Source organism: Theropithecus gelada, unplaced genomic scaffold, assembly GCF_003255815.1.
Source record: "Theropithecus gelada isolate Dixy unplaced genomic scaffold, Tgel_1.0 HiC_scaffold_15987, whole genome shotgun sequence".
Classification (NCBI taxonomy): domain Eukaryota; kingdom Metazoa; phylum Chordata; class Mammalia; order Primates; family Cercopithecidae; genus Theropithecus; species Theropithecus gelada.
Window position 1 is genome coordinate 611,737 of NW_020257754.1, and position 16,727 is coordinate 628,463.

Genomic DNA, 16,727 nt, shown 5'->3' on the forward strand with positions numbered 1-16,727 from the left:
TAGATACTTAGGAAGTAGAAAATTAACAGGCATGCTTGTTGGATGTGGAAATAAGGCATAGAGAAATATCTGTATTTTTTATTTATTGTGTGTACAGTATATATTGCCATATATAGGAGGAATGGTTTCAAGGGAGGAGTTACATTCAAAATTGAGATTATCCAATGAGATGTAGTTAGACAAGACGGATGAGCTATAAAGTCAGAACCCAGGGCAACACCTTTATGATTGTGGTGGAAAATGAAACTTTTGAAACAGTATATTTTGGGAGATTGAGGTCATCAATGATAAAATACTCAGCAGAATTGAAAACACAGTAGAAATTAGAGACCATGAAGCTATAGTGGGACCAACCTGTTGGTTTGTGTGATTTTTCTCTAGTGTGATTTTTTTCTCTTTATGGCAATCCAAGTAGATATCTGTGAGGAAATCACAGATTTTGGAATTGATTCAGGCTTTGGATTGGCTAAGATGATACATCAGAATTGCAAGGGCAGAAAAATTGTTGGTATTTATAGAGTGATCCAAATACTGCCCTTTAGGCTGAAAGGGCAATGAATAGAATGGGGTTCATTGATTGCTCAAAAATATAGGAGACTAAGGGCATTTGTAAAGTGGAGATGGAGTTATTGTAGGAGTGAAAAAAACCGAAGGATAAGACATCGTGATTAGAGTGTGAAAATGCAATAAAAATGTAGCTGCAGTACACCCGATAATGAATGGCAGAGTTTAGGATTTACACATATGGCTAAGGAATTGTGAAGAGAGAGGAGATGGTCAACCTACACGAACCTACATTATTGCACAGATAATGTGAATTTTGAAAGTCATCCACGGTGTGGGTAGGATGTGTGGTAACAATGTGGACTGTGCCATTGTGTTAACTTCTTCAGGGAATTCGAGGAAGTTACCGGGAGGTTGGTAATGTGGGGTACAGTAGGGTGGCATGAACTTATATCAGGAATTTTTTGGGCTTCTCCCTGTTTTCTTAGGAGATGGAGAATTTAGAGGTTCATATAGCCCAGGCCTTTGAAGTAGGGTTCTCAATGTGTATTTACTACTCAAGAGCTTGATGAAAGATAGTATTTGTGTTCAAATGCCAGGTCTCAAAGGAAGAAGTTAGAGGGGTTGATTCATAAAGAGGCCGAGGATGTGAAAGCTTTTACAAGATGGACTTAAATTACTGTGTACACAAATACGTTCACTACACATAAAGTTCTTATAATGGTTACAGGTAAACAGCTCACATATTTATCTGTGGTGATAATGCTCCTATTATCCTATATTACTTATAGAGTTAGAGTAGCTAGGCAGGGAATGGAAATGAATGCCAGATTGGAGCAGCTGCTTCTTGTTATCAGCCGATCTTTTCTATTTGAGTATGTAAGCCCAGCATGGCCTGCTTCAAAAGAAGTCAGAAATCCAGATTTTTAAAATGCGAAATCTCTCAATTTTTTTTTGTTCACAGCTAATTAGAAGCAGAGTTTTTACCCCAGAATTTGCAATCTCTGGGGTAGGGTAACAATCTGAGATTCTGGAATGAAGAGCCTGTAATATAGTTTGACTAATACAGTGGTTCTCAATCTTGGCAGTACTCTAAATCTCTGAATTATGTGGAAGACTTTTTTTTTTTTTTTTTTTTTTAATGCTACTGCCTGGGTCTCGCACTTGGAGACCTCATTCAGTTGGTCTTGGGTGAAGCCTGGGCATCAGTATTTTTTAAAAGCTCATCAGTCCAGGCACGGTGGCTTGCACCTGGAATCCCAGCGACTTAGAAGACTCAGGTGGGAGGATTGCCTAAGGCCAGGAGCTTGAGACCAGCCTGGGCAACAGAGTGAGACTCCGTCTTTTAAAAAATAATAAATAAATGAGTAAAATAATAAAAAAGAGGGGGTTGCTCATCAGGTGATTCTAATGTGAAGCTAGACTTGAGAACTACTGGTCTAACAAATAGCACGAAGTGACAAAGTCCAGAAACCATAGGATCATGTTAACAATTACTTTCTTGGCCATGTTCTCTCAGCTATGGTAACTTTATCTCTCTATATCAATGGTAGCAATTCCCTTTGCTTATGTTTCTAAAACTTGTGTCCATAAAAATCACTTAGAAGCTCATTATAAATGAAGATGTTGAGGCTTTATCTTGAGATTCTGATTCAGTGAGTGGAGTCTTGGAATCTGTATTTTTAACAAACCCACAGGGTGATTGTGATGCAAATGGTCTGGAGGCTGGAATTTTGAGAAACACTGACCTGTATTTTGTTTTCTAATGACTGACACATCTGTATCTTTGGCTTTGGCTTTTCTTCTGAACTCTAGATCTCTGTGTCCAACTGCCTATTAGACATCTTCACCTAGAATCCCACATTTTTTCATTGAAATGCTTGCAGTGACTGCTGCCTATTCTTCACACTTCCTGGGCACATGATTAGACTATATTTCCTAGCCATCCTTGCAGACAGGCGTGGTCACATAACCAACCTAGCTCCAGTGGAATGGAATAGGAGCTCTACATGTATTCTTCTACACACATATTCTACCTCTTCTATGTTGCAGGGTAGGCCTTGGAGTGGAATGATATCAAACATGTGACCTTCGAAGCCACATGTTGAAATAATAGAACAGTGGTCACCCTAGATCCTTGGATAAAATTGCATGGGGCCGTTTCTCACCTTACTGGGATGCCTAGACTCTTTTGTCGTTGTTAGATAGACTTCTTTTGTCTTTGAATCATTACATTTTTTGGTATTTTTGTTTAGCAATTTAGGCGTATCTTACCTTTATAAGAGCAGGCACTGTTTTAGGTATTAGAGATCAAACTGTGAATAACACAGATAAGATATCTGTTCTTAAAGAACATGTTCTAGGCTGGCTCACGCCTGTAATTCCAGCACTTTGGGAGGCCAAGGCGGGCGGTCACCTGAGATCGAGAGTTCGAGACCAGCCTGGCCAAGATGGTGAAACCTGGTCTCTACTAAAAATACAAAAATTAGCTGGGCATGGTGGCGTGTGCCTGTAATCCCAGCTATTGGGGAAGCTGAGGTGGGAGAATCGCTTGAACTGGGGAGGTGGAGGTTGCAGTGAGCTGAGATGGTGCCGTTGCACCTTAGCCTGGGTGACAGAGGGTGACTTCGCCTTAAAAAAACAAAAAAAGTTCTAGTTAGAAGATCTCTTAGTCCGTATCTTATGCCTAGAATACTTTTTTGGTTTGTTTGTTCTACTTTTCCTAGAATACTTTTAACTGTAAACATGTGATTTTGTGGAAAGAGCTTTGAACTTGACCACCAAACTTCTAATCTGAACTCAAGCAGAGAGACACGTTTGATTTTTTGATAGGATAGAAGAAGTGATGGGGAAAATTCCTTGGCTTAAGTCACAGTGCCTGTGCTTTTCCGTTTCATTTAAAATAAAAGATATTTGTGGTTGTACTTCACTTATTCTTAAGCTTGCCTTGCTAATTACCAGGCTGCTTTCTCAAAATAATTCTTGAAATCTTAATTCTTTTTGGAAGTCCCTATTGACTGGAAAGGAAGTAGCCAATATTTTATGTGAATATTTGTGCATATTTGGATGTGGGAAGGAGAGAAAAATGAGGTTCAGAATAAGAAGTAAATGCTTTCCATCTCTGCATTCTTCCCTTCCCTTATATCCGTTTCTCCCATTTTGTTGTATTTTACTCATAAGCAGTGAACATATATCTGCTGACACTGAGGGTTCTGTCACCTCTTACCTGTTTTGACTGATGTGAGGGGCTGGAGTTACCTTGGGGATGTGTATTAACAGGAGAATCTGAGCTTCAAAAATCTGCTTTTCAAATAAAGCATCTAAAGTAATCTGCAGTCACACATGGTTCAAGGAACACATTTTGAGAGACTGCCTTAGTTCTTCCCTTCCTCCATTCTCCTGATGACTTTGCATCTTTTATATGCCAGGCAGTATAGCTGAAGTGTTTGCAATGTAGCCAAAGACACTGTCCTAACTCTCAGGCTGTGTACTCTGTGATAATAAAAAGCATCAGTTTCGTCAAGTGTGTTTTTTGGAGGCCTCATAATCCTGGTTGTATTGTTATTTGTGTTTCTTCAAAGGCCCTTTTTGATTTGCCGTATAAATTCATTGTATTGAATGCATTGTATCATATATGTTGATACCTTCATTTTCAACATAGCTAGAAACCTATAGTTGGAAGGCTTTTGTTGTAAGTTTTCTCTGCATGGTAAATGGACCTTTGTCTTACTTGCAGTTTTTACCTGGTGATTTATGGAACAGTATTAAAAATATGTCCAGACTTTAGTATACTCTTTCTCTTTTTGGCATGCTTCAGGGTTATGGGTAAAACAACAAAAAAAAAATTCTTAAAATCAAGATGATACTTGCACAAAGAAAATTATACTAGTTGATACTGAATGGTTTTACAGCTAACCGCTAGTACCAGACACTTTTTTTTTTTTGTGACAGAGTCTTAGTCTGTCGCCCAGGCTGGAATGCAGTGGTGCGATCTCGGCTCACGGCAGCTTTCACCTCCCAGGTTCAAGCGATTCTCCAGCCTCAGCCTCCTGAGTAGCTGGGATTACAGGCGCACACCACCACACCTAGCTTATTTTTGTATTTTTAGTAGAGACGGGGTTTCACCATGTTGGCCAGGCTGGTCTTGAACTCCTGAACTCAGGTGATCTGCCCTCCTCGGCTCCCGAAGTGCTGGGATTATAGGTGTGAGCTGCTGCGCCCGGGCTTTCTTTTCTTCTTCTTTTTTTTTTTTGGAGACAGGGTTTCCCTGTGTTGCTCAGGCTGGTCTGTAACTCCTAGGCTCAAGCAATTTGCCTGCCTCAGCCTCCCAAAGTGCTGGAATCACAGGCCTGAGCCACCGTGCCCCAGTGAGTTGGCATTTTGAACACAGGTTTTAGAACTTTCCTGAAGGCTGAGTGAATATTTTTAAAGATTAAGTGTCTACTTAAGCTTTGTCATGAATAATATGCAACACTTGGGTTTGGCTAGAAATCGCTAGGGATTTAATGGTCCTAAAAGGGGAAATACTACTCTGGCCCATAAATGAGGGTTAAACTTCTAGGGTCCACACAGAAAATATTAGATAGGACTGCAAATATTATACTTTTCTGACTGTTAGAACACCTTTCTTATCTTCATTAACAAGTTTTTTTCTCTCTCTGTACACATCTGTATATTCATGTCTGTAAATATCTGGCTTTTTCTAGGCCTACTTCACAAGATGTTGCAGAATACTTTTAATTCCTTCTCATTCTTGTCATCACAATTAACTGCTGAACATAGTTTGCACTAGGCTTCAAATGTCAACCATGAGAGTTTCTATCTCTGAGGGAAAAAAGGAGAGATTATAAAAGAATTCCACTAATCCATAAATGAGAAGGGCATCTCGATGTTTATTACTGTTTAATTTTCCTTCCAACACTAACAGAGGCACAGAGGCTCATACACAGCTACTATGAATAATGGTGGGTACTCTGTAAATACTCTTAGGTACTAGTGCACATGATGTTAGTTTTACAAAGCAGTTGAGTCCTATTTCTGTTAAATTTTTATCCCCTAGTATAAAAACACAATTTATGATAAATCAAGTAAAAATGAAAAATCAAAGTCTTAGTTTCCTTTCTTTTTTTAAATTAAGGCACCATGGAAAGGTCAAACTAAGCAACCTTATGTCTTACCTTATATTCAAACAAAACCCTTTCCTAGATCTAATTCTTTGGCACAGTAACTGGTTAGAGGAGATCATTTGCCTATTTAATAGAGAAAACTTATTTTAACTTTGTTATCTTAAATATTAATATTTAGTGAGGCGATTTTTTTGTCTATCTTCCATTGAATTATCTTCATATCCTTTGTCTATTTTTTATTAGTGTGTTCATCTTATTCTTAGTGGTTTTGCTAGCATTCATTAAAAGATTGAAAGTAAGTTATTATTATTATGATTATTACGTTTTTGAAACAGAGTCTCGCTCTGTCACCCCAGGCTGGAGTACAGTGGCACGATCTTGGCTCACTGTAACCTCCGCCTCCTGGGTTCAAGCGATTCTCCTGCCTCAGCCTTCCAACCAGTTGGGACTACAGGCGTGCACCACCATGCCTGGCTAATTTTTGTATTTTTAGTAGACACAGGGTTTCACCATGTTGGCCAGGCTGGTATCGAACTCCTGACCTCAAGTGATCCGTCCCGCCTCGGCCTCCCAAAGTGGTAGGATTACATGTGTGAGCGCTGTGCCCAGCCAAAAATAAATCATTAAATATTAATATTTAAGACTGGCATTGATGTTGAAACTTTCTCTTTTAATTGGAAATTTGCTTTCAATCTAGTTCTAATTTTCACCTTAGAGGCCTTTCTGTATATAGTTTATACTTGGTATTTTGATACAAAATGGCTCTTCCTGTATACTTAAATTTTTTTTTTTTTTTAAAACAGTTGTTTTGGGTGGGTGGCGGGGTCTTTTTCTTCTGTCTTTTCCATCCAAACATTTAACTTTTCAATTCACCTGAATTTATCATGATACGTGATTGCTGTCCTTCCCATATTGTCTCAGTTATATAAAATATTTTAAAGCTTGAGAGTCCATGTATTCATGTAAGGTTAAAAATGAGATAACTGATGATGAAAAGACTAAAACCTAAAATTGTAATATAGATACCATTCATGTCAGAATTGCTGTGTCTGGAGAGGTTAGGAAAATGAAGCTCAGAGAGGTTAATTATATTAAGGTCAAAAGGCCATATATAAGTAGATGAATTAACTGTTGAATCTGTATCTGCCATTAAGGAGTAATCTGAGATGTGGAACTCTAAGTAAATGTGTTTCTCAAAGTTATTTACTCACAGAACCCCCTTTTATGTTTTGTAGTAGAATGGGAAATACTAATATTTTGTGGATTAGTGTTCTATGCAACATATTTTAAGAAAGGCTTTTCGTCAGATCTCTGGTAGAAAACAAAATATGAACCAGCCAAAACATTTCTATCATTATTTAATTATTTTTTCTTTCCAAAATACAATTAAACTTTTAAAGCACAAAAATTTTAAGATATTGGTAAAAGATGGGGTGAAAAACTCCATACCTTTCTTGATAATCTGTGGGAAATATGAAGCTGTAGGTAGCCTCTTTCTTCTTTAATAAATTGTGCTTGAAAACTTTCAGGAAGTGCATAATTATTTAGATTAGAGGTTGACAAATTACAACCCACAGGCCAAATCTGGTCAGCTGTCTGTTTTTGTAATTAAAATTATATTGGAACACAGCCATGTCTATTTGTTTGTATGTTATCAGTGGCTGCTATTGTCTGTCAGAGGAATGTTGAGAAGATGTGTTGGGAGACCATATAGCCACAGTGCCTAAAATATTATTTGACTTTTGAAAGAGCAAACATTTTCTGATCCCTAGTTTAGTGAGCTGCATTCTTGCCTACTTTACTTTGTATGTTTTATCTGCATAAAGACTCTTTCACTGAAGTTCTTGGCATTTCATCCTCTGTAAAGTAAGTTCCCTGGAAAGTCATGCTGAAGTCTTTTTCTAGAAGCTTTATTATGGCTTAGTTTTAAACTCTTACAGACATGCAAGATTCCATAGTTTTGCTTTCCTGAATGACATGCAGCTATCAATACAGCAGTTGTATTGGCATGCCTGGCGCTTTCTTGCTGCAAACCTTTTACTGGTTTAATGGAAATTATACCAGGGTACTAGGGTAAATAGACATAACTAACATCTTTTGAGTGCTGTATGCCAGGCTCTGTTCTAAATTTTTTACATATATTATTTTGTTTATTCCTCACATCAACTCTGTGAAGTAGGTATTATTATCACCACTTTATAGTTGAGGATACTAAAGCATAGGGAAATTAAATAACTTGGTCAGGGTCATCCAGTTCTTAAGGAATGGAATGAGATTTTTAACTTTTCCCCCAACTTACTTGCCTTCTAATTCCTTGATTCTTGAGATGAGTTCGGGCATATTTCTTCTTCCTCATTACTTTCTCTAGGCCTCTTTTTCCACATCATCTTTGAACTTCCTCATTTACACCACCGTATCTTACTGTATTCTCTGATGAATTTCCAGCAGTCCATTCCTTCTTCCTTGATGATTACAATTTCTGGCTCACAGTCTTCTCTATCCAGTCTGCCTCTGTATCCTGATTTAATGCCACCTTTAACTCGAGTTCTTTCTTGTATTTTTCAACTTTATATATCCACAGGCATGGTCAGGCCCTACTTTTATCACTGGGAATTGTTTTGCCTTTATCATGAACTCTGAATTTCTGCTTTCTGACTTCTGAACAATTCACTTACATATAACTCTTACATGCTAGTGAAGAATTCAGTCCTTTTTAACGTTTCGTGTGCATAGGAATCACCTGGAAAACCTTATCCAGAAGCCTGGGTCACACCCCTAGAGATTCTAATTCACCTGGTGAGGGTTGATGCCCCCATGAATTTGCATTTCTATCACCTTTCCTGCAAATGCTGAGGCAGGTAGGTCTGTGGAGGTACATTTTGAGAAGGATTGCTCTAATTAATACTTTGCCCCAGAGGATCAGTAAAACTTTCTAATCTGCCTAAAGCCTCCATTCACATTCTTTCTTTCTTTACTTTTTTGATGACTTCTGTAATTACTGAGACAAAGGCCTTCTGATGAGAACTCTGTCGTATTTTATTTTCTTGAAATAAGAGTTTTTCTATTTACTCTTTTCATATTCTTCTCTTCTACTTAGTCCCTTTGTCTCACTTTTTCCAGTTGACTTTTGGCTCCTTTACCATTAACATTTTTGTGTCTTGGGTTAGTAGTTTCCCCTTCTATAGTGAATTGACTTTTTTCTATCAGCCTTCAGTAATATTTCCTCAAAATATCATTCCCTCCCATCTTCCCTCCTTCAGCCTGTTTTGGAAGAAAAGTTACGGCTTTTAACTTCTTCACTAGCTATATCTTAATTTCTTGCAGTCTGCTTTGGTTTCCAAAATTTTACTGGACTCTTGGACTGACAGATCAAATGATTTCTAGGTGGTTTTGTTTTGTTTTGAGACAGGGTCTCACTCTGTTGCCTAGGCTGGAGTGCAATCTGTCTCCTAGATTCAAGCAGTTCTCCTGACTCAGCCTCCCAGGTAGCTGGGATTACAGGCACACACCACTACGCCCAGCTAATTTTTGTAGTTTTACTAGAGATGGGGTTTCAGCATGTTGGCCAGGCTGGTCTGGAACTCCTGCCCTCAAGTGATCCACCCCGCCTCGGCCTCCCAAAGTGCTGGGATTACAGGTGTGAGCCACCGCGCCCACCCTGGTGTGTTGTGTTTTGTTTTGTTTTGTTTTGTTTTTGAGACAGAGTCTTGCTCTGTCACACACACTGGAGTGCAGTGGCACGATCATGGCTCACGGCAGTCTCTCCTGGGCTCAAGTGATCCTCCCACCTCAGCCCCCTGAATAGCTGGGAGTACCAGTGGGTGCAACCTCGGTCAGCTATTTTTTAATTTTTTGTAGAGACAGGCTTCTCTGTGTTGCCCATGCTGGTCTTACACTCCTGGGCTCAAGCAGTCCTCCCACCTCTGCCTCCCAAAGTTCTGGGATTGTAAGCATGAGCCACTGTACCTGGCCAACTCCTAGGTCTTAAATGCATAGTCTCCCCCAGACTTGCTATATTTGATACTGTCATTTTTCTTTTAAACGTTTTCTGCCTTTGCTTTTCACTCACTGCTTTTTTAAGGTCTCACTATTCTAACTACTTCAGTTCTTGTTCACATAGTACTTTAATCTGTTACTGCTTTTTCTAAAGTTTGTGATACTTTTCCCACCATCTAAATCTATGCTGTCCATTATGGGAGCCACTAACTGCATGTACCTTTTGAGTACTTGAAATATCGTCAGGTTAAACTGAAATATTCTGTAAGCATAAAATGCACACTGGATTTTTAATATTTAGGCTGAAAAAGAGAATGTAAAATAGCTTACCAAATTTTTAAATTACATGTTGGTAATACTTTGGATATATTGGGTTAAGTAAAATAAAATGCTAAAATTAATTTGACTTGTTTCTCTTTACTTTAGATATGACTACTACTTCTGTGGCTTGGCTATATTTCTGTTAGATAATATTAATCTAAATCTCATATTTCCTTAAGACCGGGATCAGTTTTCTGATCAGCCTTCTTAAACATTTGGTACAAAGTAACAGCCTTCTTAAACATTTGGTTCTCACCCCCTCTCACCCTACCATCCTTCCCAATATACTTAGCTTCTTCAAAGCAAGAGTAATTCCCCATAGTGCTGTTCATATAGTGGACACTATATACATTATGTAATACATACACACACATCTGAAAAAGTGGCTAATGTTACCACTTTATCAAAAAGGATACTTATGAAAATTGAGGCCTGTTGTGATGTTTTTACCTAAATTGGTGGGGAGTAGGAGAAGGATTGATGTGAAGGGGAGAAGAGATATTATTCTATTCTGAGCTATTAACATTTGACACTTAACATCCCCCAAGTGTATCCTGCCACCTCAGGCCACTGATAGCTCTGAACTGCTGTGATTTTACTGCCATCTGGTGTCAGATTCGGAAACTGTAGTTCAACATTTTGTCTCTTCATTAGAGGAAGGTAGGCAATCTTTCCTCTGAATGTGGGCCTACTCTTCTCTATCCTGTAAGCAAGTTACCAATAAGAGTCACTTAACTTCAATGTAGGAAACCTTTATTTTCCTTGTTGGTATACTCTTTCCTTGGCTTCCATGATAAATGCATTCTCCTTTCTAATGTTTCTCTGGCTGTTCTCTCAATCTTCAATATCCCATTTCTCTCTTCATGGTAGAGTTTTTTAGCCCCACGTTCTAGGCCTGCTATCCTTTTTTCCTTTGCTTTCATCTGCACCAGGCTTTAAGGTACTGCCTATTTACAAATTTATATTGACAGCCAAAAACTTGCTCTGAGGTTTAGACTACTATCTTTAGTTGCTCACCTAGATATTGCACAAACATCTTAAACATAACATGCTCCCATCAAAATCTGGACCTCCCACCTGCATCCTCATTTCTCAAATTTATTTTTCTAATTTCATTAATCTATCATACCAAAATTATGGGAATCAGCTTGGCATCCTATCTTTCACACTTCATTAGTAAAAACATTAACTACATCCCATTAAGTCTAGAGGGTATATTCTTGTACATGTAAAATTTGTGACCCCTCGCCTGCTCCTGTCCCATCTAAGCTACCACTGTCTCTTGCCTGGACTAAGTTAGGTTCCTTGTTAGTCTCTCTACATCCATTCTTGACTGCATTCACATGTTTTATGTATATTTGTCTAATGTCAGCCTCTCCTGTTATCCTGAGAGTTCTGTGGTGGCAGGGACTGTGTACATTTGGCTCACCATTGGGTCCCAGCACCTCACACAATTTCCAAAAGCTTTTTGTTTAATAGCAACCATGTCACCACTCTGGTTAACCAGTGCTGTTGGTGTGTCCCTTGTAGTTTTAGTGACCAAGGAATTCTAGTGCTAGAATTCCTTAATGCTCTATTTCAGTATTAGTGTTCTATACCAGTTCATTTACCATAAATGAATTTAAGCTATTTTCTGCTTTTTCCCAGGGAAACTTACTTGTGTCTGAAGGGACAATATATTTGGGGTATTAATCAGCTAGTGTTCAAATGAACTTTAGGACAACAGCCTATTTATATCCTATAGAATGCCAATCAAGATGCTGAAACGATTTTCCAAGCACTTGAAATTGCATGCTATTGGTTTGCCTCTTAGCACTCTTCTGTCTGAAATTTAATATCTTTAATGTTGCAGTACATTTGTTAAATCATGGATTAAAACCTGTTTGACTCTTAAGTGTTCTTTTAATAGAGGCTTAGTTGATGATGGTTTCATTTAGTAATTTTGGTTTGACATTTTAAAATGGTTTTGCTTTATAAGGTTTTACTACTAGGGCTTACTTGGTGCTTTGAGTTGATTGTATTTCTCAATAAAAAAAATTTAATTTATAAAAGTAGAGGTGATTTATAAAAAGTAGTTATTTAGAGATGGGCAACAATCTATGTACTGAGGATGCAAACTCAGAGAACAAGAATTTAATAGGTATATAGCAGGGTTTCTCGGTGTTGGCATTATTCACATTTTGGACTGAAGAGTTTTTTGGTGTATAGTGTCAGGGGCATGTCCTGGGCACTGTAGGAAATTAGCAGCAGTCCTGGTCCCTACCCATCAATGGAACTCCCCTCACCCATTATGATAATCAAAGATACCTGTAGACAATGCCACATTGTCCTGGGGGTGGGTGGGCAAAATTGCATATCCCTTGAAAACCAGTAGTTTCTATACTTAGAAGGGGGTAACTGGCCATGAAGTGTCTTACTTGGGAAATCGTTGGCGTTTCTAAGCGTTTTTGAGAATATGGTAGCTGTGTGGTATATTGTTAATGGCAAAGAGAAATGGAAACTATATGACAGGTTTTTTTTTACATTTTAGAATTTGTGCTTGCCTAAAATAAAGTTAAGTTTTGCACTTAGCCACCTGGTTCTATTCCAAACTGAAAAAGGGTACATTCTAAATCATATTTCACTGATACTGTTTCATTTTGTTAGCTCACTTCAGCAGTTAGGTAGTGATAGAAAAAGAGAACCAAGAGTACAATTTAAAGAGTAGCTTATAATCAGAGCTTTTGCCATTGTGCTTTTATATATATATAGGGTATAGAGTGTAATTAACTTATTCTACGTTTTTTTTTTTTTTTTTTCCAAAGGGAAATGAGAGATGGCTTTAGAAGAAAAAGTTTCTACTCTTCCCATTATGCAAGAGAGCGGTCTCCTCATAAAAGGGACAATACTTTTTTCAGAGAATCACCTGTTGGCCGAAAGGATTCTCCACACAGCAGATCTGGTTCCAGTGTCAGTAGCAGAAGCTACTCTCCAGAAAGGAGCAAATCATACTCTTTCCATCAGTCTCAACATAGAAGTATGTATTTTAAGACTTCATTTTTTCCTCTCACAGTCTCCTCTGATGAGAATGTACTGAATCAGATTTCCTTATAGGTGTAAGAGATTTATTTTTTAAACTTTTTATTTTGAAAAATTTCAGACTTACAGAAAAGATGATAGAATAGTATAACAAACACCATACACACACATTTTTTTCAAACTATTTGAAGTGGCATTCTGTATGACACTTTGCCTTTAATTTCTTCAGCATGTAAAAGAGGACTTTTTTTTTTTTTTTTTTTTTTTCCGGGGTCTTGCTCTATCTCCCATGCTGGAGTGCAGTGGCATTATCTTGTCTCACTGCAGCCTCCGCCTCCCGGGTTCAAGTGATTCTCCTGCCCCAGCCTCCTGAGTAGCTGGGATTACAGGCGTGCGCCACCACGCCCGGCTAATTTTTGTGTTTTTAGTAGAGATGGGGTTTTACCATGTTGGTCAGGCTGGTCTCGAACTCCTGACCTCGTGATCTGCCCACCTCTGCCTCCCAAAGTGCTGGGATTACAGGCGGGAGCCACTGCTTCCGGCCAGCCTTGTGAAATTTAGAATGAAAACCTCCCTTACTCTTTTCCAACCCCCAATTTTATTTTATTTTTATTTTTATTTTTAATTTGGCATGCCTGAACCTACATGGTATTCTGTACAATCTTAGCTTGTCATGCTGGCTGAGTTGTTAGTATGTGTTTGAATAAATCAATGACAAAACTACTTTTCTAGAGAAAACATTCTTATCTTTGCAGCCTGCGGTGGAACTTGTTCACAAAACATTTTCTTGTGCCTTCTGTATGCAAGGCACTGTGTTAGTGTTAAACAATGACGTCCCTGTCACTAAAGAACTAGAATATATGTTTATATTTCTCACCAGCTAATGTCAACTTTATCAGTATGTTAATATATATAAAATATAACTGATACAATAATTGGTATGTCATAAATGAGTTGACATGAGCATGTCAAGGTGAGAAAAATTAATTTACACTCTGGGGATGTAAGAACATGTCATAAAGGAGATGACATTGGGCTCAGCCTTATTTCAGATTTCTACAAGTAAAGAAGCGTCTTCTAGTTAGAAGGAATTATGAGCCAAGGTGCAGAAATCAGAAAAGTTCAGGATATTTCCTTTTGAATGTCCTTCTCATTAACTGTCTTTTTTCAAATAATAAGAGTTTTAATTTAACAGCCTTTGCCTCTTACATGATGAAGGTGATGGAAAACCATTTGGAGTCATCAGATTGTCTTCCCTTGAAGCTGTTGCAAGATTGTTGAGTTTAGCAAACATTTACTGTCTACTGTTTGCAGAGATAGATAGAGTGGGGCTTCCCAAAAAACATATTTTTGGATACAGGCATTTTCATGATTATGCAAGAGATAAGAAGGTTATTTTAAGGATTTAAAACACCTTATGTTTTAAATGCACAGCAGCTCATGCCTGTAATCCTTGCACTTTGGGAAAGCCAAGGTGGAAGGATTACTCGAGCCCAGGAGTTTGAGACCAGCCTGGGCAAACATAGTGAGACCCGTGTATCTAAAAAAAAGAATTAAACAATTAGCTGGGTATGGTGATGTATGCCTGTATTTTCAGCTACTCGGAAGGCTGAGGCAGGAGGATCACTTGAGCCCAGGAGGTTGAGCCTATAGTAAACTGTGATCATGCCACTACACTCTAGCCTGGGCAGCAGAACGAGACTATGTCTCTAAAAATAAATAAATAAGTAAATAAATAAGCCACTTACATATATATGCCTGATTGTCCAAAATGTGCTTGGGACAGTTCTAGGTAACTGAAGGTTTTATTGTGGAGACTAATGTTAACAAGTATACTAGTATTTTCTCTTTTGCTTCTATGTACCCCACCCCTACCACAAAAAAAAAACCTTAAGAAGATAATCCGTAAGCCAAGCTTGTCCAACCCCCGTCCTGCAGGCCACATGCAGCCCAGGATGGGTTTGGATGCAACCCAACACAAATTAGTAAACTTTCTTAAAACATGAGGCTTTTTTGTGAAAAAATTTTTTTTTTTTTAAGCTCACAAGCTGCTGTTACTGTTCGTCTTTTATGTGTGGCCCAAGATGATTCTTCTTCCAGTGCACCCCAGGGAAGCCAAAAGATTGGACACCCCTGCTCTAAGCTCTTATGAATGCTCACATGCACAGACATATCCAAAATTAGCCAGATACCATCTAAGACCCCCCAAAAAATTTTATTTATTTATTTATTTATTTTTTTTATTTTTATTTTTTCTGAGACAGAGTCTTTTTCTGTCACCCAGGCTGGAGTGCAGTGATGTGATCTCAACTCACTGCAACCTCTGCTTCCCGAGTCAAGCAATTTTCCTGCCTCAGTCTCGCTAGTAGCTGGGATTACAAGCATGCACCACCAGGCCCAGCTAATTTTGTATTTTAGTAAAGATGGGGTTGCACCATATAGGCCAAGCTGGTCTCGAACTGCTGACCTCAAGTGATCCACCTGCCTCGGCCCCCCAAAGTGCTGGGATTATGGGCGTGAGCCACTGTGCCCTGCCCTTAGGATCTTTTTTTTGGGGTGTGTATGACTTAAATCCATATCCAATAATGATTTTCATTAACGAAGAAAGTATCTTTGGAAACTGATTATGAAAACTTTTTAACAAAACATGAATAAAAGAAGCTTAAAAGAGATTCTTACTTGACAGCTTATAATGAAATTATTAAGGGTAGTTATTGGTGAATTAGCTTTTATTTTATCCTCAAAAACAGAAATTTGCGGGGAAAGCATCTTCTCTCTGTTGACCTGCTTTGGGCCTCTTAGTGGCCAAAACTCTTAAGGTCTGGGGATGAAATGTGGATGAGCCATAATGTGATGCTCCTGTCTTAGGGTCTCCAATATCCTTCACTCATCCTTTGAGGGCTCATACCTTTAATATTTGGAGTGATTTAAAGATTAAGTTGGTAGACTAAAATATGGGGTAAATTGAATGAAACAGAGCATATGACTTTGTTAATGCCTGCATCTATCTGTCTTTCTCTCTCTCTTTCTTTCTTTCTTTCTTTCTTTCTTTCTTTCTATTTAGCTTTCAAAGTAAAGTTCTTTAATCAAGAAAAAGTTTATTCTGGGAAAACTCTATTTTCAAGTATTCCTTAACTACTTGGGCTGAACTATGAAAATTTTTTCTATTTTCCTTTCCTGTTTTCAGAATCATTACATAAGAAATCTTGCAAAAAAAGTTAATGGAGGTCGTATTTTAAATAATACATGGGAAAAGTTATTATTTGACCTATTTCAGATACCGGTTTTTGCATTAAATCTAAATGTCACAAATATTGCAGCACCTGGCTTTTCTTCAAAAGAGAACTAAGACACGGGGTTCTTCACTTATCAGTCACTTAAGCTGGGATAATTACCCACGTGTTAAAATTAAGTTTTCTGGTATAAATTGAAATTTTGACAAAGACTTAAAATATTATTATAAGTATAAATAACAGATTAAAATAATTATGCCCTCATTTTAAAAAATTAACAATTTTTTCCTTTCTGTTCGTACTTTTAGATTAATTTTTCCTATTTTAATGATCACTATTGGTTTGGCTATAGTGATTTTACGACATTTTTAAATTCAACTGCTTATTTCCCATTTTGTGCTTACACACATACACACACATTTAATTAAATCTCTTCTACTTAGCCTTTTGAATTAATCTTCTGGAACTTTGTACTTCTTCAAACTAATTATCCTTCTAAATCAAACTTGTTTTCATCCTGTACTTTACT

General features: G+C 37.9%; 1 protein-coding gene across 4 annotated transcripts in view; it reads left to right on the forward strand.

The window, feature by feature from the left end:
• LOC112617272 (periphilin-1-like) overlaps nucleotides 1–16,727 on the forward strand; it is a 219,697-nt gene that overhangs the window by 133,056 nt on the left and 69,914 nt on the right. For all 4 annotated transcript variants that reach the window (XM_025374008.1, XM_025374009.1, XM_025374010.1 and 1 more), the window contains one exon: nucleotides 12,752–12,963. In XM_025374008.1, coding sequence (XP_025229793.1) covers nucleotides 12,752–12,963 — 212 coding nt within the window. The remainder of the gene's footprint in view (nucleotides 1–12,751; nucleotides 12,964–16,727) is intronic.